This window comes from Callorhinchus milii, unplaced genomic scaffold (assembly GCF_018977255.1).
Source record: "Callorhinchus milii isolate IMCB2004 unplaced genomic scaffold, IMCB_Cmil_1.0 Scaffold4, whole genome shotgun sequence".
NCBI classification, from domain to species: Eukaryota; Metazoa; Chordata; class Chondrichthyes; order Chimaeriformes; family Callorhinchidae; genus Callorhinchus; species Callorhinchus milii.
Window position 1 is genome coordinate 29,127,832 of NW_024704745.1, and position 22,779 is coordinate 29,150,610.

The following is a 22,779-nucleotide window of genomic DNA, read 5'->3' on the forward strand; positions in this document are numbered from 1 at the left end:
GATGCTGATGCTGTCAGCGCCTGAGGTGCGGAGGCGCTGACGTGAGCCAATCAGGAGGGCCTCAGTTTTATGCACATTGAGCTGAAGAAAGTTGTCTCTCGTCCAGGACTCAATGTCAGACAGGCAGGCTGTCAGGACATCGGTGGTCGTGGAGTTGAGGGTAGAGGAGGAAAGGTAGAGTTGGATTTCAGAGGAACCAGGGAATTGAAGGTTCTGCAGAGACGGTCGTTCAGCAGCTTGATTGCTGCATCAGGATCGCAGCGGGTGGAGGGCCAGAGGGAGAGGAGGCCCGAGGAAAAGAGGGCATTTGTGAGGAACTCAGGGGGAAGCTTTTTCCAGGGTCAGAAACAAATGGTGGAGGGTTTGGAAGAAGGGAGGGAATGCGGAAGGAGAGGGAGATGAGGAAGTGGTCCGAGATGGCTTTGTCCGTAATTGACAGGTAGGAAATATCAAGGCCCTGTGTGATGACGAGGTCGAGGAAGTGGCCACGGTTGTGGTTCAGCGAGTCAATGTGGAGGGTTTAGGGAGAAGAGGAGGGCAGTGAAATCCGAGGAGGAAGTACAAGGGGAGTTCAGGTGGAGGTTAAATTCACCCATTATGAGCAGGTGTTCAGTGCAGAGGGCCAGGAATGAGAGGAGATATCGGTGAGGAAGGAGCCAGGAGGAGCCAGATATAAGATCTGTTGCAGCAAACTGCTTAATTTATGGCATCTTAGAAAAATTGCAGAGCAATTTGGCTTCACTATTCCAAGGCCCAAATATACCTTGTGACAACTTTGGATCTATTGCAACTTATCAGGCAATTTCTCATCAATTTGTAGTTTTGAACAATTATAAAGAACATGAGAATGTGTTATTATCACTGGTGATATTTATGATATTGACCAAAAATTCAATCAAATGCCTCAGGGAGGAATGAACCGAGGAAGGAAGAGGAGGGATCACCCTGGAATGCCAGTGATAACTGCTGACTGCTTTTGATGGCATTTTATCAACAACAAAATTACATTTATAGAGAGCCTTTCACGTCAGGAGGACGAACCAAAGCGCTGGACAGTCCGGGGTCGGGACCCGAGCATGGTGGTGTAGGGGTGAGGGAAGGCAGAGAGGTGGGAAGGCGACTGAAGGCACGATCGAAAATAAGGGTCTTGAGACCGGCCTTGAAGGAGGCAAGGGAGGCAGCGAGGCACAGGGACAGTGGGATGGAGTTCCAGAGTGTGGGGGCAGAGAGGGTGAAAGCCCAGTCACCGATGGTAGGGCGGGTCGGGCGGGAGACATGGAGCAGACCGGAACCCGCTGAACGGAGGGAGCGGGCAGGTTGGTAGGGAGTCAGCAGGTCACAGAGGTAGGAGGGGACAAGGCCGTGGATGGCCTTGAAAGTGAGGACGAGGATCTTGAATTCGATCCACTGAGGGATGGGGAGCCAGCTGAGTCGGGAGAGTGTGGGAGTGATGGGGTCACAAAGCCTAGTGCACGAGAGTACACGAGCTGCAGAGTTTTGGATGATCTGCAGCTTGTGAAGGGAAGAGTTGGGAAGGCCAATGAGGAGGAAGTTCCCGTAATCGAGCCTTGATGTGACGAATGCGTGGGTGAGGGTTTCGGCATCCTGAGGGGTGAGGCAGTGGCAGAGTCTGGCAATGTTGCGGAGGTGGTGGTAGGAAGTGCCGGTCATGGCGCGGATGTGGGGGAGAAAGGATAGTTCAGGGTCAAACAGAGTGGTTGTCCCTTTACATTACATTTTAATGGGTTGATGTGATAATTATCACCAATGATAATATTGCATTGTCACAATTTTGACCTCTATATTTAAAAATCGGATCCCCAAGTCTGTGTATTTTCTGTGTGAAGCATTTGAACACATTCAGCCATTTTTCTCTGCAATTCACACCAAATTTCATGAGTCCTAACAATCACTCGTCTTTTGACACATTGATAGGTTATTTTTCTGTTACTATGCTGAACTAGATAGTCTTTTCTGTAGCTGACGAAAACCGTGACATCAGGAGACTGTATTAAGGAGGTGTTACGAAGATGATAACAAACTAACAACAAAAAGCACACAAGGGAAATACTAGCACCATATAAGGTACATGCGCCATCGCTCCTTGTTGGTACACAGTAGCTGCCGCATTTGCCTGCATAACAGCATTCTTTATTAATCTAGAACTTTATTACTTGTTTCTAGATTCATCATCCGGTTTTTTGATTGCATTATTTGGGTTCCATTTAAGTGTAATGTAAAGGGATAACCACTCTGCTGTTGTTATTTGAAAGAAAAGTAACATTTCCCTCCAGTTATCCTGGCTTATATTTCCTCCTCATCCAAAAAAAATCAAACAAGTTAACTCCCCCCATCATGTTATAGATGATAGAACATCGCTGGTGTTATATTAGCTACTGAATTTGCCAATATAATAACTTTCACTTCTAATCAATTAGATTTTATCAAGCTCTATTATAAAATGTTACAAATATAAGTTATTATTACTAAAAGAAAATACAAGTCTACAACAATTAACATTTATATTGTGTATTTCACATCGGGAGACCTTCTAAAAACACCACAGCACACTGGGAGCTCTACCTGGGAAGAAAAGCTGGGGGAGGAGGGGCCCTTATTTATTGAGTTAATGCAGCGACCAGGACCATCAAAGAGGTCACAAAGGGTAAGGATGGGGCAAGGCCAAGGAGGCATTTGAAAGTGAGAATAAGACTACTGAATGCAATCCTCTGAGGGCTTGAATTCAGTAGTCCTATTTATATAGCGTTTATATGGTGCACTTCGCGCAGATAGTATCACAGGAACTGCGGAGTGGCTAGACGCTGAGACGGAAGGAGAGGGGTGAGGGGCAACTGAAGGCACAGTTGAAGAGGAAATTCTTCAGGTGTGGCAGAGACAGACAGAGAAGAGACATGACAGACGGACTGAGGCAATAAGTTCCAGAGACTCAGGCATCATGGCTGAAAACACGGCCGCCAATTTTGAAGCAGAGGGGACAAGGGACATGCAGTAGACTCATGACAGCTGAGCAAAGGTGGCAGATGGAAGATTGTGGTGCGAGTAATCAAACAGATAGGGAAGTGCCAGGGTGTAAAGAGATCAATCTGTTGAACAAGTTCACAATTAAACAAGTTCAAACCAGTTTGAATTCACAATTGCACAATTTCAACTACTAGTAAGTTTGTGCTGCTTCATAAAGCCACCAGACTGCTTCTTTCAGATCCAACAATATTTGAGTAAATAGCGACACAAAGACATTTTTGTGGACTCACTGGCTTTAAAAGTTTTTGTATGCCTTGAATGACATTGACCTACAAAATGTGCCAGACTGTCTACAGCTGAAAGGCACAATTACGAGCTTCACACATTCAAAATATTAAGAAGCTTCTCCACTGAAATTAACGTCCAAGATTACCTCTGGCATTTGGAAACAATTTAATTTGAATTTAAAGCTGACATTTTTTTGATGGTAATGACAACTTTAAGTCAGTTTTGTAAATTCAGACAGAACCAGCAGCAAGCACTATATGCTAACACCCAGTCAGAAATATGATAGTCATTAATTAAACCAACCAGTAAATTTTAAGTAATGGCATTGAGAAATGTGACTGGAGTATAATTATTCAAGATATTCTTGTGGAAAATAGTTTCCTCTTAATTTTCTTTAAAGCTATGTGACACAAAAAGTACATTTAACTTTGATTATTATTTATATTTGGGTTATATAAAATACTCATAATTTGGGGTTTCATTAGCCATCAATTAAATGGTTTGATACATTACTTTTTTGACTGTGGATTTCACTCAAATAGAATCTATGGTTACTTTGAAGATTCATAAAGTGAGGTCTATTTTCTTTAACAAATGCAACTTGGAAAGCATCATCAGTAGAAATTTAGGTTAAACATAAGAGAAGAAAGATTGATGTCATCACTTCAACTCACAGTGGTAGTTCTGAAATAATGTACTACACAAACTAGTACATTTCTCATGATTGTCTTGTTCTTCCTCAATCTTATAATGTGCATTAAGAAGTAACCAAATTCAGTGAGTTTTTTAAAATAGTGCCAAGAAAACTTGAACAGAGATCCCCTTATATAAATATCCATTCAATAAATAAAATGCTTCAATCAATGATTAAGGAATTTTTACAGTGCTGCATGAAGATTATAATTATAAATATAAGAAAAAACACTAGTTTGGGATAGATAAATTGATATGATAGGAATAAAATATATAGGATTAGCATGAGCTCATCATTGAAGCAAAAAATATACTTTTTCAATATCAGAAACACTGGAAATGTCCTGTCTCAACTGTAAGATTTTCAAAGTACTAAACTTTGTGCAACATTTTATTTCTATAAAATGACTCATATTTAGTAGCAAATTGTGAAGAACATATACAAGTCTAATAAGGATATGATATTTACATAGCTATCTGTAGAACAAAAACAATAATTAGAGGAACTGCCAGATATAAAGGCAGAGAGAAAGAGAGAGCAGGAGGGAAAGAATGAATATAGACGCATTAATACAATACCTTGTTTTTGAGAACCAAAGGTAAGAGCGAGTCGAGTAAACAAGTCAGGGCTTTCATATTGATCATCATTTGCTTTTATCCAGAAACAATTCTCAGGCATTTCAAGTGGTCTGATCTGTAAATACAAATGAGACCAACCTTTAAAATATCAGATCAGTTTGATGCCTTTGAAGTTTAATTGAATCATTTAGTTCCTTGGACAACGAGGGAATGATATTTTATCTTCAGTATTTCAGCAGCTACTTGAGACCGTCGGCATCCTTTAATGTGATACATAGTCATACTCCAACACTAAAGTTTTAAAGATTTTATATCACTGAAGCCCTGAATCGTGCAATAGGGGCTGCAAAATAAATTTAAAAACCATGTGTCCATAATTGGCAGAGATAAAAATATACAAGGATCCATTTTTATTTTATACACAACAAAATTAGATACCCTAATCTAAAAATGCGTTACTGAATATCAATGATAAAACTTTTTGGTGATAGAAAGCCTGATTTTTGTGCTTTGCATATTTTAAATTAAAAATTAAGTCATGCGCCATGTATATAGAATGGAAGTGCATTTTTTTAAGTGATGTGTTCACTCTCCATTATTTGCAGCAGTTCACCCACAACAACTTGCATTTATATAATGTCCCTCACACAGGGTGGTGTCCCAGATCGCTTGGGAAAAGTGCAGGAAAATACAAATTATAATAATAATCCTTGCATTTGATATAGCGCCTAATTAAGTTTTCGAGATGTCTCAAAGCGCTTTGCAGAATATACTGTAAAGTGAATTGACTATAACGTGGGCGAAATTGAACTGGACCTTTGCTGAAAGAACTTTCTTTGAAGATATTCTTGAGTCAAATGATTGTACAAATTGCTGGATTAAGTTTTTTGAAAACGTTTTTACATGATAACTTTTTTTTGTGGGTTTTACCCTAAATAAATAAATATGCAACAGAACCAATTGTTCATTGAAAATGAACATTTGTTCAAGCCATATAAAACTGCTGATTTAGAGAACGGTTTCTTTTGACATTTGCCTTTGACATTTAAAGGTTATTCTTGGTCAGTACTGTTGTTGATTGTTATTGGATTAGCCCCACATAATACCAAACTGGAAACAAAGACAATATTTAATTGGCATAAAGCTAAGGAAAACAAATATTTTGTGAAGACGTGTGAAATTTAAGGAAAATTGAACAAATGTTGCTGCCATAACAAAATACTCAAATAAATACCCAAGAAGTCAAAGGAACGATTGAATCTGTTGACCAAATATATGCCCTTTGTCATCAAATGTAAACCTGATTCTGTAAAACAAAATTTAAATTGAATGTATTCTCTGAATCACTACAGGTGGTTTACATGATTATATGAATGACTTCCAACAGACTGTGTTAGATTGCATAACTTCCTTCTCATGAATCCCAAGACCTTGAACCCACAGTGTCTTGATTGATACTCCACTATGCTATGCTTGGAGAACCTGCATTGTTTGAGGTGCCAACCTACAGATGAGATGCTTAAACTGACGTCCTGTAAGCCTGTTAAGGTGAACATTAAATATCCCATGGCATCATTCACATAGGAAGGAGGTTTCTCCCCATTCCATGGCCAACAATCCCCCAAACAAATGGTCAATCACTTCATGACAATCTGTAGGATACATTGTACCAATCAGCTGTTGCTTTTGCCAACAGAATATATTATATTAGTAAATCCCATAAAGTGCTTGAGACATCCTCCTGACTTGAAAAGCACTACATCAAATGCAAGGATTGTTATTCTTATTTTAATATGAAAATCAAGCTTAATTTTTTCCCATTTATAAATACAATTTAGGGATGTAGCACACTGACTATGTCCTTTGTTAAATTGTAAATTGCTGTCAGACTTAATTTAAGATAATTAGAAGTTTAAGTTCTGGAGTTAATCACAGTCTATCAAAAAAACATTAATTTACATTTATCACCTTGACCTTATTCATAAATCTTATATAAAGCAATCGTTCACTGGTGTGCTCTTAAGTGAATTTAACTAAATGATGGGTTTACATTCTAAGAATTTTAAGGCTTTGTTTTAATGTGGAAAATCAAAGTCAACCATTCAATTGACCGTGCAAATTTAGTTATTTTGGAGCTGCTTATTCTGAGAAGCTATCTGGAGGCAAGCATTGATGTAGTGACTCAAAGGTCTTTATGGCACCCTTCCTACTCTTGGGATATATAAATGACCCTGCTTTTCAATGCTGAGTAGTTAAATATGCAAATGATACTCAGATACCAAGTGGAAGGGGGAGGGAAATGACTGAATCAAACAATACATCAAAGGTTTTACAAAGGGAGCTCAACAGAGTGTAGACCTGGACTGACTACTGGAAAATTACATTTGATGCAGACAGTTCAGTGAAATTTGGAAGTAAATGTATGAGACAACTTGCTTAGGGGGATGTTGAAAGAGACCTTGGATGTTTGCAGCTTGCAGTTCACTGGCCCAACAGGGAAAGCATGCAACAGCCAAAACAAACAGAATGCTGCCCTATTTTCAGATTAGCTGAGCTCAAATTCCTAGAAGTCATGCTGAAACTGTAGAGTGCTATAGTCAGGCTGCATCCAGAACACTGTGTATAATTCTGAAGATGTCTTGGCCTCAGAGAAAGTATGGAGAGAAATTAAGCTGATCCCCATCCAATATTGGAAGGTTAAACAATCTGGAATGACTAGATAAGATCAGGCTCTTTAGCCTCAAGAGATATGTTAGAGAAGAAGCTTATATAGGTAAATATGATGGAGCTTATATAGGTAAATATGATGCTTAATTAGACGGAGAAAATAACTCAGAAATAATACTTTCAGATATAGAAAGCAACAAGACAATCAAGAGAATGGGTAATTTTAAGACACACAGCAAGGTCATATTTATTTATGCAAAGGGCAATCAAAAACTGGAAGAGGTTTCAAGAAAGGTTAGTTACTCTGAACAATTTAAGAAGTTGTCATTCAGTTAATGCTATAACTCAATGACAAAGGGTTGGTATAATGAATGGTTGAGATGAAACAGACAAAGCAACAAATTCGGAACATTTTATAAATTTGGGAAAATTAGAAAAAATCTTCACTGCAAGATCCCTGTTCCAGTAGAATGATAGATGAACTAAACCTAGTTACTTGTAATTTGAGAAATTGGGTGTATCATCAACTCCTTCAGATCAAAGGTGTCAGTGGGAATGGATAAAGTCTCATACTAATTAATACATTTATGTAAATTAATTCTTGTCATTTACTTCATCTAATTCAACATGCTGTTATTTAATTTTCATCTGATAATCAAAAATGCAAGATGTTACTGCTTTATATTGCTTTAGGGCAAGTTGACTATTTTGTTTTGGAGCTGCTAGTAAATCCAAAATAATGCAAAAATTGAAGGCCAGGTGGCTCCAAGCATTTGCATTTTATGAAAACAAAGGAGACCATTCGTTATTTGTACACACTTGCTCTCACTAAATTCCAATATATCAAAAGGATTAAAGGCATTATGATATTTAGGCAGCTTTGCTTACAAAAATATACATACCTTACACCAGTTGATTCTCTTCATGTTAATGTCTGGCTTGAATTCCTTTTTGGGTTTCAATCCATGTGGCAATGTACGAGGAGATGGAGACCAACGACTGCCCCCAAAACCTGGTGCTGGAGGTGCAGGTGGAGGAACTCCTGAAGCCAGTGACATCCCAGATGCTGCAATTAATGGAGGTGGAGGTGGAGGTGGAGGTGGTATTGGGGCTCCGCCAGCAGTTGGAGGAGGTGGAGAAGTACGCCCAACAGTGGTCGCCCTTACATCAGCTGGTATTCCTTCAAGCTTGGAGAAAAACAAAAAAAATGAATTTAAACTACAAATTTATATTTTTTTAAAATGACACAATTCAAGGTTGATCTGAAACTAAAAAGCTGATTAATTTTTTTTTGGTAGTCCAATTCTTTTATTACAATGAGGATTCTTATCATTCAACACACAAGAAGATTTCAGAAGTTAAACCATTTGCCAAAAATAAAAAATAATTGAAGCTTAAAAAACACAGAAGAGGGCAACAGACTTATGTTGGTCATCTGAATGTTTTTCTCATGCTCCTTCCAAACTTTGAAAAAGATGCCCCAGTGTTGAAATCAACATTCATCAGGCTGACTCCTTGTTTAATTCATTTTCCCCACAGCCCCAAGCCTGCTGAACAAACTCCTTATCTCCCAGTTTTCTACTTTCTCATTACATTCGACATTCAAAATAATATTGGAACCCAAGCTTGGTATCACTCAATCACTTTTCACTTCATGGCTGTTTGTGGGACATTGCTGCGTGCAAATATGCATTCACCCACAAAAGACAATCACTCCACTTAACAGTAAATAATGTAAAGGCACTTTTTGATGATCTCCCAATGTGAAAGACACTATGCCAAATCCAAAAGATTATCATCATCTCCCAGTCCCCTCTCTCCTTCTCCCAGACTCATCTTTTCAATCCTCTCCAACCTTTTTAAATCCAAGAACTGACTCCCAATTTTCTCTGTGTGAGCCCCTGCTTTACCTACTTCCCAATCCATCCAACCATTCTGAACTGAAATCCATGGATGTGTGGGAAGGATTAAACTTGAGAGCCAGGATTTGGGCTGGAAGAAGGTGAAGAACATCACAAGTCACAACATATTTTTGTGTATTTTGTGAAGCGCTTCGAGATGTCTCAAAGACATCATAAGGCACTATATCAATCAAAAGTATTGTTACTCTGTAAGATCATTTTCAGAGAGTTGGCCTCCACTATCTGTGGAAGAACCAAAGAAGCACTGCCAAAGGATAGAATTTGGGAATTATGACAGAAAGTGAATCAGTAATGGATCGGCTGGCGTGTAAAAACTTCAAATTGTTAACTACAACCCTGCATTCAACAGTTCACCATCAACTTCTAGGGATACTTCCAATGTGCTAGTTAACTGCAACCATCGAACAAAATTAAATATATGGTCAAAGCATTAATGGATAATGAATCTACTATGTTAATATTATGTCTGTACCATCCATCCTTCCTGAAAACCTACATGGCTTTGCCTGAGGGAGAATTTTAAATTTGACTGCTTTTAAATTACATTTCGAGACTAAGACAGTGGGCAAGAAGATGAATGCTTAATCTGCCAAGATTCAGTTATTCAACATATATGTAGTTATCCATCTACCCTACAAAGAAGATATAGCAGAATAGAGTGAAAATATACAAATTTGCTGTCAGACACTCTGTTTCATTGCTTGTCCTGTTCAAAGTTGATCAGCTGTCCAGTTTACAACAATGTTTAAGATATGAATTCAAAGGCAAATAGTAGATAAACATGACTGATATCTGTCTGGCAATTGTTTGATTTTTCGTTCAAGAATGTTTCTGGCAATAAAATAAATGAACTTTGATAATAGAAATGCAATTTCTAATTATTTAAATGAGACAAGTAATTTATAATTTGTGGAGTCCTGTAGCTCAGTGGTTAGAGCACTCGCTTTGCAAGCGAGAGACCTGAGTTCAATTCCAGGCAGGTCAGGGCGAAACCTTGGGCAAGTTTCCTTACTCCACACGCCTAATAATAATCCCTCCAAAAAAAAACAATAATAAAATTGGTCATTTTCAATCTACGACTGTTTGTGGGACATTGCTGTGCGCAATTGGCTGCCGCGTTCGCCCACAAATATACAGTCAATTCACTTTACAGTGTGTTCTGTGAAGCGCTTTGGGACGTCTCGCCGACGTGAAAAGCGCTATAACAAATGCAAGGATTATTATTATCATTATAACTATATACACAAACATTTTTATTCTTGAATGTTAGGTTCACAAGTAAATTAGTCCCAATATTTTATTCTATTTCATAATTAATCACATAAATTAAAAAAAAATCTTTTTAATGGATGGAACAAACAGCAAAACTACAACCACTGGAAAAAAAGCACTTGAAAGAGAAAATATGCTAATATTTAAGGTTTGATCTAAGTTCTCAAACAGACTTTTTTGATCTGCTTTGATTTTGTGGCAACTAGTTTTATTTTTTAACAGTTGTAGGTTAATGGTGACATCCGTTTGAGAATCACCACACTGTTAAACATATGATCATAGAAATGAGAGTGTCCCAAAAAAAGCAGCCTGCCACAGTTAAACAAAACAAATCAACTTTATTAGGTACCATATGATATCATACAATGTAAACTACATGCCAAGGCACCTACAGCAAGGATGTCAGCAACTTTACTTCAACTTTACAGCAACGTTACTGTAATTAATGACACTACATATTTGTTGCAAATAAAGATGGAATTACAAAATAACCATCAAATGTTCTTTGGGTTAGCACTGAAAGTAAAATTACTATTTTAACATTCTTGCCTAGTCTGAAGGAAGTTTTGAAAGCAATTTTATTGTGGCGATTTAAGATATTTATTTTTGTGTTCAGTTTAAGTTGTTTACTATTTAGAAATCTGAGGTCCAAAATTCTACGTACTCCTAACCTGGAAGATCATTTTGTCGTAAAATTCAAGCACAGAATTATGGAAAATTCGTAATTTCAGGCTTAATTTGGCGTTTCTCAGTTACTTTTTTTAAGAGTTACTGAGAAACACCTTCCAAATTAACAGTGAATTTAAAAATCTATGATTCTGTGTGCCAAAATGGTCTTACAAGCGAGGAATTTGGGGTCTTTGGTGATAAGCATTTTAACAGAGTTGGTTTGATGTTCACAAAGTGATGTCCAGGTAAACTGAAGCAAAATAATATTGTAGGATATAATCTTGTTCAATTTAGTTATTTTATTTACAGCATAACAATAGCTATTAATGTAAAGAATAAAAAAAATCTCCCAGAACCAACATGGGTGTACACATATTATGGTGTACATGAAAGTTCCTTTAAAAACTGAAAATCTCCATAAATTCTAGGCTCTGAGGAGTTGTGGTGGTAAATATTTAAATATCCTGAATAATGTAAACTTCAAAATATTTTTAAAAATAATCTTGTGAGGAAGAAATATTCCATTCACACAAATGCTGCCATTATCACATCAGAGGCACAACACTGAGTATTTGGCTCAATGAATAATTAAAAATAATCAGGTAACATCTGTTTCCAAGGCAGCCAAAGTCTCAAAATACAGTTGGATGTTGGACGATGATTTGTGTCTGATCTTACCAGTTCCTATGATATCACAATTTTCTCAACATTAATACAATAAATAATAAACATTGCATTTGATAAAGCGCGCCTTGTCACATCTTTGAGATGTCTCAAAGTGCTTCACAGAATATACATTAAAGTGTAGTGAGTGAATATTTTTAATAATAAAAATAATCCTTGCATTTGATATAAACAGTGGTGGGTTGAGTGACCAAATTTTTTGAAGGGATTATTATCCCCGGAAAAGCGATCCGTCAATCGACTAAAAACTGGGTTCCCATTTACTGCTTGGTAAACAGAGGCATGTGGAGTGAGGAAACTTGCCTAAAGTTTTGCCCCATCCGGGAATCGAACCAGGGTCCTCTCGCTTGCAAGACGAGTCCAAGTGAAATGCAGTTCACATGAATGATACATTAAAAGTACTCATTTTATGTAATAATAATCCTTGCATTTGATGTAGCGCTTTTCACATCTTCTAGATGTCTCAAAGCACTTCACAGAATATGCTGTAAAATGAATTGACTATATATTTTTGGGCAAAACGTGGCAGCCAATTTTGCATAGCAGTGTCCCACAAACAGTTGTTGAATGAAGTGACCAAATTATTATTTATAATATTATTATTTTTTTGAAGGATTATTATCAGGCTTGTGGAGTAAGGAAACTTGCCCAAGGTTTCGCCCTGCCTGGAATTGAACTCAGGTCTCTCACTTGCAAGGTGACTGCTCTAACCACTGAGCTACAGGACTCCTCTAGCTCACACATATTGGCACCAACAAATTAAAGTTACCACTATGCTGATTTTCTATGTTACTGAACCAAATAATCCAATTTATCCATAAGGTCCAAAGTCATTTTTCAAATCCACCAACTTGAACAAAAAACCTCGACCCTATGATCCTTTTTAGAAATAGTAAAAGCAACAAATATCCTTCTCTATAGCAGCTATTACTAATACACTTTAAAAAAAGCGAAAATTCAACACATGAAATTAAGCAAAAACTGCTAGAAATTTACATCCAACTATGGCTTGAAAAGAAATTTACTTTACTATTCCATTCACTTTGCATTGGTGATAAAATAGTTGGAAGAAATGTTTGTTTTTCTCTTTTACACGGTGCTGATTCATAGGCTTTTTTTAATATTACAGCAGAAGTACATTTCTACATTCACTTTACATGAATTTTCCATGATTCAATAATTCTCAAGATTATTTTTTCATCAGTTTAAATTCTTATTCATTTAACCCATTACATTTGATTAAGTTGGATGCTCATTATCTGTAGTAACTTTCAACTGCTAAATTAAAAAGAAAGTTCTTTGCAATTAACTGCATTGAGGAGAACTTTTGTTGAATCTACCTGATTGACAGTTTGCAGTGTGATCTGAGAGCTTGTCACAGAAGATCAGTTTGAAGTCAGCTTCGCTTTTTTTGTGTGTATAGTGATTGAACGAAACGGAAATGGAATCCAAAATCTGAGCAGCTTGAGGCTGCATATCTAGAATACTTAATCAATGGCTGTTCCACACTTCATTTATGCATTAAGGATTCTCTTTGATTGCATGATTACGAAGTGCCCTGCCTTTAAAATATATCAAACATCAAACTTTGTAAGAGTGCAATAATCGAGGCTCAAGCATACATCAAGTCTTTGTCATAAGAACCAGCAAAAAAAGTTTAAATACATCCATGAGAGGAGGATTTCAATGGAAATAGGATCGGGAAAGAAAAACAAAAAATTAGGTATATAAGTGATATTCAACAACAATAACAAAATTTTATTTGTATAGCGTCTTTCACGTCGGGAGAACGTCCCAAGGCACTGGACAATTTTTCGGACCAGAGCTGTGGGTCGGAATTGGGGAGGGTAGAGAACCAAGATCTTGAACTGTATCCTCTGTGTGATGGGAAACCAGTGGATTCAGGGGAGGATGGGAGTGATAGAGTCACGGAGCCTGGTGCAGGAGAGGACACAGGCTGCAATTTCTGGATGATCTGCAGCCTATGAAGGGAGGAGTTGGGGAGTCCAAAAAGCAGGGAGTTTGCTTAGTTGAGTCATAATAATAATAATAATCCTTGAATTTGATATCGCGTTTTTCACGTCTTCTCGACATCTCAAAGCGCTTCATAGAATAGACTGTGAAGTGAATTGACTGTATATTTGTGGGCGAAACACGGCAGCCAATTGTGCACAGCAGTGTCCCACAAACAGCCGTGGATTGAAAATGACCAATTTATTATTGTTTTGTTTTGGAGGGATTATTATTAGGCATACAGAGTAAGGAAACTTGCCCAAGGTTTCGCCCTGCCTAGAATTGAACCCAGGTATCTCGCTTGGAAGGCAAGTGCTGGATGTTTTGAATACATGTATGAGGTTCTCAGCGGTCTGTGGTGTGAGATAGTGGCGGAGCCAGGCGATGTAACAGAGGTGGGGAAAGGCAGAGTGGGTCATGGCACGGATGTGGGGTATGAAGGACAGTTGAAGGTCAAACGGGACACCAAGGTTTCCGTATTGGCTCCGGAGATGTAGAGTGCATCAATGGAGGGAGATACTATCAGTGCCCGAGGTATGGAGGCGCTGACGGGAGCCAAGCAGGAGGACCTCGGTCTTATTGACATTCAACTGCAGGAAGTTAGCTCTCATCCAGGCAGTTTGTAAGGATTGAAAGAGGAAAGGGAAAAGAAGCAAAATGGCCAAACAAAACGTAAAGAATTGGGAAGAAAGCTGAAGATTTTTTGGCCGAATGGCCTCATTTTGCACTGCAAGAGTCAATGACTTAAGCGGAAGCTGGATACAATATTGTCAATGACAGAGCTCAGTGTCGATAATATGGGAAAGACCTTCAAAACAAAAACTCCCTTAAATGTTATCCTCTCTTCTGTTTAATGCATGCTAAGATATGGTTCTACAAGCAGTGCAGTCCTTCAGTATTTGTATGTAGTAGTATTTGATGTCTGAGTGAACAATAAAGTTTGTGTCATCAAATAAAGAACTGGAACATAAACTTTGATGGATTTTTTTTGTCTCCAGGTTAGAGATGTTGAGGCTGTCATTCTAACTGAAATTTAAATCAGCATAGATATTCCCAAGATCTGACTGGTGAGTATGACACATACAAAACCAGAGAGTGCATTTAACAACAAGCAATCAAAATTCAATTGGTCAGAGAAATAAATAACCAAATTAACTGAAATGTAAAGAGGTTATTGGCTTCAATTAATTTACTTAAATATCTTCTACAGTTAATTAACTTATACGTGAGATTAAAAGGCAACAGAAAAAGATCTTCGTCACAAAATAACACAATTAATCTACGTTTCAAAATTTTTTATCCCGTTGTTGTGAAAACAAACATAACTTCAGCTCCATCATTTTAAGCGCTCTGGATTGTACTTATTTTTTGAATATCTGCTGGAGAATGTAAAGATGAAGGCTATATAGGACAGTGTTTTCGGTGCTAAAATTCAGATGATGTCTGGAAATTATCTCAAAGGAAATATAAATGTTGCTCTATCATTTTGAAGCACTTCAGGTTGGACTTTTTTAAAATTCGGTGGAGAACAAGGATGAAAGGTACAGTGAATGGAGCTTTAGAGCCAAAATGCAGATGCTCTTTGGAAATTATCTCTTTCCTTTTTGTCAGTGAACAGATGAGAATATCTCGGATGTTGTCACCATTCTGCTGCTGTAATTTTTGAGCATTTCTATCATCTTTTGTAAAATTATCTTTTTTGAAATGTTTAAATCTTTTCAGTGTAATGTTTTGCCATTTAAATCACCCCGTTGTTTGTGGGTAAATCATCCCTTGATAACCCCTTGCCTGTGGATGATATCACTGAGTGGGACCATGTAAATATTAGGAGAGGACCAAGGACAGAGCCAATGCGAGGGCTGGAGGAAAAGCCGCTCGTGGATACAAAGTGGAGATGATGGGAAAGGTAAGAGTGAAACCGGGCAAGGACAGAACTGTGAAGGTGTAGCTAAGAGAGGCGGTGGAGAATAGAGTGGTCAATATGTTGAAGGCAGCAGAGTGATCAAGAAGGATGAGGAAACAGAGATAGGCAGACAGTCATTTATAACTTTGACAAGTGCTGTCTCTGTACTGTGGGTGGTACGGAAACCAGACTGCAGAGGTTGATTCAGGAAGTGGTAGGAGAGGAAACAGCGGAGCTGGGAAGCAACAACTTTTTCTAGGAACTTTTTCTTGGAAAGAAAATGAAGGTTGGAGATGCGATGGGTAGGTAGAGAAAAGAGAAGGTAAGAAAAGAAAAGAGAAGGCAAGGCCACCTGCTAAAAGTCTCTTTCACGATTTTCTATGAATAGCCTTCATAGATTATTCATGGCCATATTCCATTGAAGATGACATATTATTTCAACTGTTGGCTAGTAAATATGGAACATTCTAGATGAAGAATAAAATTTAATTGCAAACTCTTAAACTGATGGAAAGCATTTTTACAAATGTTTTGCAGCTTTGCGTTCTATTTAACCAATACCAGTTTGTCAGGACATGCTCTTCAATACTACATGAAAGGAAGAATGTTTAAACTTGTTCCAAAGATAATAACAAGTAACAAATAATATGCTTTAGTACTGATGACTATGTCGTTAATCTCAATATAGAAACTGTGATTTCAGATGAATCTTAAAATTGCAATCCTGACCTTTAACAGCTGTCCAGTGTAAAACAGTAATGAGTGTTATCAACAGTTTAGTTTACTTTCTCTCAGCAATTCATACTCTCTGATTAGCAAAACCTCCATCTAAGTCACATTAATTAACGTTCTTTACATTCCTGTGAAGAAAGTCAACTAAATAAATTACTGTTGATTTTGATGGGTTGCTAAATACGTAAATTATTCACCAGTATTGACTGGTGCCAGTTCCCAATATCTGAATATATTTTTGCAAGATATGCAACGTATCCATTTAAAAAAAAGCATTTTCTTATCATAAACTAAACTAGATGTAATGATTTTTGAACATGAAGAATCAGAAGTATTTTTCTGACCACAAAATTAAATTATTCTGCGGTGGTGAATGTCTTCCTCTTCTTTTTCCCAACCCAACTTCTCCCAAGTATTTACCCACTCATTTATCCTAACCCTTTTCATATTTCCTTAGTAAGTTTTAACTTGCAGCTAAGAATGCCACTGGGAGAATTCCTTCCAAGCTTCTTCCAATGCCACTGCATATCCAATCATGAAAGGTTCTATTCTAGCCTTGAAACGTCTTCCCAATGTGAAAGGATCTATACAAATATAATTTTGTTGTTGTTTTGTTTCAACTGGTTTTGGGGTAAATTAAAATGGACAACAGGGTGTATTTTTGAATTCATGGGGTACAATTACTCTGTATTCTCACTAGAGTGATAAACATCTTTCTTACTCCAATCAAGTATTAAACAATTAAGCTTATCAAAGGCTAGGTTTTCGACAACTTCGTGTTGCAACGTGTAACCTGCTTGGACTGTGGGATCGAAAGGGCAACCAGTAAAAGTCACAATTGGACACCTTGAAATGGGGTCAGCTGAGGCCTGGAGACAGATAATGGGACAGGCATTGAGATGTCAAGAGGTTTAGTTTGGTGGCGAGAAGCAGCTACCTGCTCCAAAAGGATGTTGGGAGGCTGGAGGCACACCACAGTGGCCTTCAATTGATCTCCTAACTGGATAATCCAGGCTTCCCCACAAAAGAAAAGGCTGCAGATTGTGCTTGGAAGAAACCTAATAGGGTAGAAGAGACATTTCTGCACCTCCTAAACTCAGTGGCTTCTCCATTAACCCCCTGCTAGTTGTCTTCAAATATCAACATTGTCCAGATTAGGAATTCCGTAATTAAGAGATAAACTTGTGCTTCACAAGCAATTATTGTTAAATCAAATAACTGTTGTTTGGAAAGCAAATGAGGCAACTATTTGTGCAATAACAACAACAAATTACATTTCTACAGTGCCTTTCACGTAGGGAGGACCTCCCAAGGCACCTGACAGTCAGGGATTTTGACCCGAGCAGGGGTTTGAGATCGTGGGGGGTGGAGGGCTGGGAGGGTAGGAGTAGGAGGGTGGCCGAAGGTGTGGTCGAAGAGGAGAGTCTTGAGACATGCCTTGAAGGAGACAAGGGAGGGAGCAAGGCGAAGTGACTGTGGGTTGCTTCCAAAGGCAGAGAGGCTGAATCAAAACTCTGATCGACGATGGTGGAGCAGACAGGTTGATATGCGATTAGCAGGTCACAGAGGTAGGTAGGAGCAAGGCCGTGGAGGGCCTTGAAGGCACAAGTAAATACCCACAAACAGCTATACAATGAACGGACAAATAATCTGCAGTATTGTTTGACCAGGATAAAGGCGGAATTCCCTTGGCGAGGAGCGATATTGGATCCTTAGCTGGCAGATGGGACCTTGGTTAAACATCCAACCTAAAAGATGGTAGCTTTGTTAATGCAGCACTTTCCCCAGTATTCTACTTAAATGTCAGTGAAGATTATAAGTTTGTCAATTAGGGGCTCCACAATTGGTATGAAAGCACAACTTTCTGACTCAGTTGTGTGAGTTTTATCAACTGAGCCAATCAATCAATCAAAATTGAAAAAAAAATTAAAAATTGCTCATATGGATATTAATCCACTTAGCCTTTAGGTATTTATGAAGTATTTATGTCGTACAAAATAAGTAAATATTGCTTTGAATTTCACTACGTTAAAAAAATAGAGTACAGATTCAACAAAAATCATTCACGAGTGAGTCAAAAATGTTCACCAGCCAAGTGCAACTTTAGCTTCTCAATCTAAAAAAAACAGAGTTCTGTCCATTGCACCAGATAACATTTCTATTCTCCACTTGTTCAGCTCAGGCCTTTCAGAACAAACCCTGTCCAATTATGAGCAGCTTTTATTGTAAAACCTTTTCTCTGGGGATTTAACACAAACCTGCTGCGCTTGTGACCCTCTGCAAGAATCTGTGTAAAATGACCTTCATTGCTCACGCAGTCAGAGTTAAATTCTCTTCTTCAAAGGAGGAAAACAATATCAGAATATTATCTGAGTCAAATGCTTTGCATTTAATATGCCAAGGTTATTATAATGCAAAGATAAACAAAGCATACAATTCGGCAGTATGCACAGCACTCACGACATTGAGCATGCTTTGTTGCAAAGACTGAAAGATGGAGATAAGTCTTTTTTATTAGTGACTGCCATCATTACAAATATGATAGTTTGAAAACAAAATTAAAAGGTTCTACGTCTTCAAATATATTGTTCATTAAATCATATCCTTGACTATTTAAGTATTATTTAAATCCTTTCTAAGAGCTGCAGCTTGACATGCTTTCAATCTATTTTTGAAAATTGAAAAATTATAGGATTTTTTTGCAATTGAGAGTTATCTTTTTCTGCAGAGATGTTAGAACTGGGGGTCCAGCCAAATAAACGGATCAAGAAATAATTTCCTGTATTCTGATAAAAATCTGCAATCGAAGAGTAGCAGACTCTACCCTTTGTGGTTAATTACTCAGGAAATGTGTGACACTAGGAGTTAACACCAACTGAAATATAAGCAACAAGTTTAATTAACAGGAGCCCAAAACAAAAGCTGAAATCAATCTTGAGCCAACACAGCTAATTAATACTGCACAAACCTTACACTTAACAGCCTCAGGCATTCTTGGCATAAGATGTGAGCAAGCAAAGATTTGAAACCCCAAACTGCAGCAGAATACAAAAGCCTTTCTATTTAAATACTTTGAGTACCGTATGGCTTGGGATAGTAATCACCAACTGTTTAGAAATCAAAGAAATCATTTAGTATGCTTAATTACCTGGGCCCTGAGACTATGCAATTCAGCTTCAAGGACATTGATTTTTTCTTCTTTTTTCTGCATTTGGGCCTGTGCCTCTTGCCGGCCTGTAAATTCTTCATCCAACTGAAAGATAAAACTATATCAATCTCAAGGATGCCAGATACCGTTGATTCCAAACAAAATCTCAGTACTATCAAGTGTACTTTTGTTTTTGAAACTGTGTACAATTTAATAGAAACCAGGATTTTTTTAAGAATAGTTAAGATTTTTTAAAAAAACTATTTACATGATAATAAACTGTTGTATATATCCGTAAGCTTGCTAAAAATAAAACATAACTAAAACAATTATGAAAAAGTTCCATCCCTTTGTCTTACTCCCGAAAGCAGAAAGAACAAAAAACAGCACAACATTTTTATATATACCGCTTTATATTCGAAGGGAAGGATTTTTGCCCATTCAAATGCGAACAAATTAAAAATTCTCCAGGATTATAAATAGCAGTTTACCATTACAACATTTTCTTAATTGAATTTGTAATCTTTTATCCACAATAAGAAATATTTTCGTCAGACATATTGTGCATAAAGGCAAAGAAAACATACGTTTCCCATGATAACAACATTAAAATTAATCAAAGTCGTAATTCTTACCTTTCTAGTTAATTCTGATAGTCTTTGCTCACACTCTTCTACTCTTGCTTTATCAACAGAAACATCTGAAGAGGTAAAGTTAAGTATGTGATCCAGTTTCCATAGTCATACTAACAGTTTCAATGTAATTGTTTTTGGTATTGCATTCATTAAGTAGATAACTAAATTAACTTCTCATCAGTGCTCATGTTGAAATAGCTGTACTCACCTATAAGATGACTAAAATCTACATCCAATCGTTTGCGGTATGTGAAATCCGGGTCTGTGGCACTGCGATGCAAGACTATCTGAGAAACACATTCCTCTATTATCTTGAAATATTGAGGCCTGCAAGCACAAAAGAAGTTAAAAAAAATCAATTTAAACTGAAATAGTAGAAGGCAACCCCATTATAAAAGGTTGTGATGGAGCACACGTTTGTTTAGAACACAGGTCTCCTGTGGACTCGTGCTTACCGGAAATACAGAAAATTTCTGCTTCCAGTGGGCACATACCAAACTCCGGCATCAACATTTCTAGCACTGGAGAGTGATTGCAGGCAATCAACAGACAAAAAATGATCACTACAAGAATGATGCAGATGGAGAAGTTTATAACTTTGCAATGTTGGAAGGATGGCATCAAATATCATTTAAAAGGGAATTGGATACACGTTTTGGGAGCCAGCCTAATACACAGTCTGACACACACAGAAACCCATCCCATGCTTAAGAGTATCCAAACCAAGCTGAGATTTCCATGCATCCCACCTACACATGGAAATCCCAGAGAAAGATTGTTGAAATAGAATTTTCACAGTACCCTATTCATGTAGTCTTTTGTAATGTATAAATAACTATATAATATTATTTAAGGGAAATGGGGAGTCCTGCCCATTTAAATGGCTTCTGTAAGATTCCAAGTTGCAGAAGCTGCTTGCAGCAGAGTTAGCAAAGAGCATACCCGAGTTTGTAACAAAGTAATAGATCCAGGGCTGCTTGGTTGATAGTCACTAACAAGCAGCCTGCAGAGTAAAATAACATGTGGGCACCAGTGTGGGAAAAAACCCTCGCATTCGCATCATACCATGGGCAGAGCCACACGCCTGTATAAAGCAATGCTCAGCGCTCCTCATGGTCGCTAACTCATAGTTGGCATCCGGTATGTACTGACATATACAGGACTACTGATCAGTCAGAGTTGGTTTCACATTCCTTTACTAAGGTAGTATTGTGCTGCCAGTTGTTATAGTTATGTGCGATAGTTGATCCCATTGGTGTGTTCTTTATATGCAAAGTAGCTTTGTGTTACTAGGTTTTAATAAAGAGCTGTTGTATCCTCGAGTCTGTAGTATTCTAAACAAGAAAAGGTAAGCACTTCGGAGGGCAGTTGTCAACATCAGAGGTCGACTAGTGGAGTCCTGTAGCTCAGTGGTTAGAGCACTCGCTTTGCAAGTGAGAGACCTGAGTTCAATTCCAGGCAGGGCGAAACCTTGGGCAGTTTCCTTACTCCACACGCCTAATAATAATCCCTCCAAAAAAAAAAAACAATAATTAAATTGGTCATTTTCAATCTACGACTGTTTGTGGGACATTGCTGTGCGCAATTGGCTGCCGCGTTCGCCCACAAATATACAGTCAATTCACTTTACAGTGTGTTCTGTGAAGCGCTTTGGGACGTCCTCCTGACGTGAAAAGCGCTATATCAAATGCAAGGATTATTATATATTATTATTATAGTGTGAGCAGACTCTGATTAAACATTCCCGTTACCGGGCCTTGGGGTTAACTGGAAATACCTGTCTGTGTGTGACTCTGACTTGGTTGAGTTACCTTTGAAATAGGGTCTCACACTGACAGGGTTAGGAGAGAAGCAGAGCCTATTTAGTACTTAGTACGAAAGCATTAATAAAATTCACACGTACATCAAGGCGTGAGAACTGTTGCAGAATGCATACTCGCTCCCTGGAGTGGCGTATCCTGCTTACCTAATTCTGGGAAATATTAGGCGCAGGTTGCCAAGAGTCTGGCTTGGGAACCCCAGAGTGTGCGTTGGGGTTCTGCTGGAGTCCAACCAACTAAAACCACATAGCTTGCCATTGATATTGCTGTCTGGCAAGTTTCCCCCCTGCTTGTCAGCTCAGACCACCCTACACGTTAGGGCTTTGGCTTGCAGGGTTATCAAGAGCTGAGTGGGTTGACTCCCTGCCCCAGTGACTGGTCTGCCCTTCCAGATCCTGCCGATGAGCCAGGCTAGCTGTGTTGTCATCAGCATTGCCCTGGAATACTGCGGACCAGCCTGGCTCAGGAACTGGACTACCAAGACCGCAACAGAAGGCTCAATTCTGACATTCCATTGCCAGGCACGTCACTATGGAGCCGGTTTGTTCCAAGGAGACCCCGCTTACCTCCCCCAAAGGAGGAAAGGAGGAATTAGGTAAACAATACAAAAAAGTAAAGTATGAAAGAGTAGGTTATTAAGAATAGAATAAGTAGCTGCACTGGATGAGCTGGCGCCAATTTGAAATTCATTGGCTCAAAAGCCTCCTCCTTTCTATTTCTTATTTTATAGAAAAGACAAGAGCTTTCTTCACCCAAATCTTACTTGTGATCT

The 22,779-nt window shown here is 38.2% G+C and overlaps 1 protein-coding gene across 1 annotated transcript in view; it reads right to left on the bottom strand.

Moving 5' to 3' along the window:
• Positions 1-1,805: 1,805 nt before the first annotated feature.
• The window catches only part of LOC103178646 (protein diaphanous homolog 3-like), a 154,132-nt gene continuing 133,158 nt past the window's right edge, over positions 1,806-22,779 (bottom strand). The window contains exons 13-18 of the mRNA XM_042334098.1: positions 20,396-20,514; positions 20,188-20,252; positions 19,553-19,657; positions 8,112-8,396; positions 4,543-4,657; positions 1,806-2,041 (exon numbers count right to left, since the gene is read on the bottom strand). Of these exons, the coding sequence (XP_042190032.1) occupies positions 1,806-2,041; positions 4,543-4,657; positions 8,112-8,396; positions 19,553-19,657; positions 20,188-20,252; positions 20,396-20,514 (925 nt within the window). The remainder of the gene's footprint in view (positions 2,042-4,542; positions 4,658-8,111; positions 8,397-19,552; positions 19,658-20,187; positions 20,253-20,395; positions 20,515-22,779) is intronic.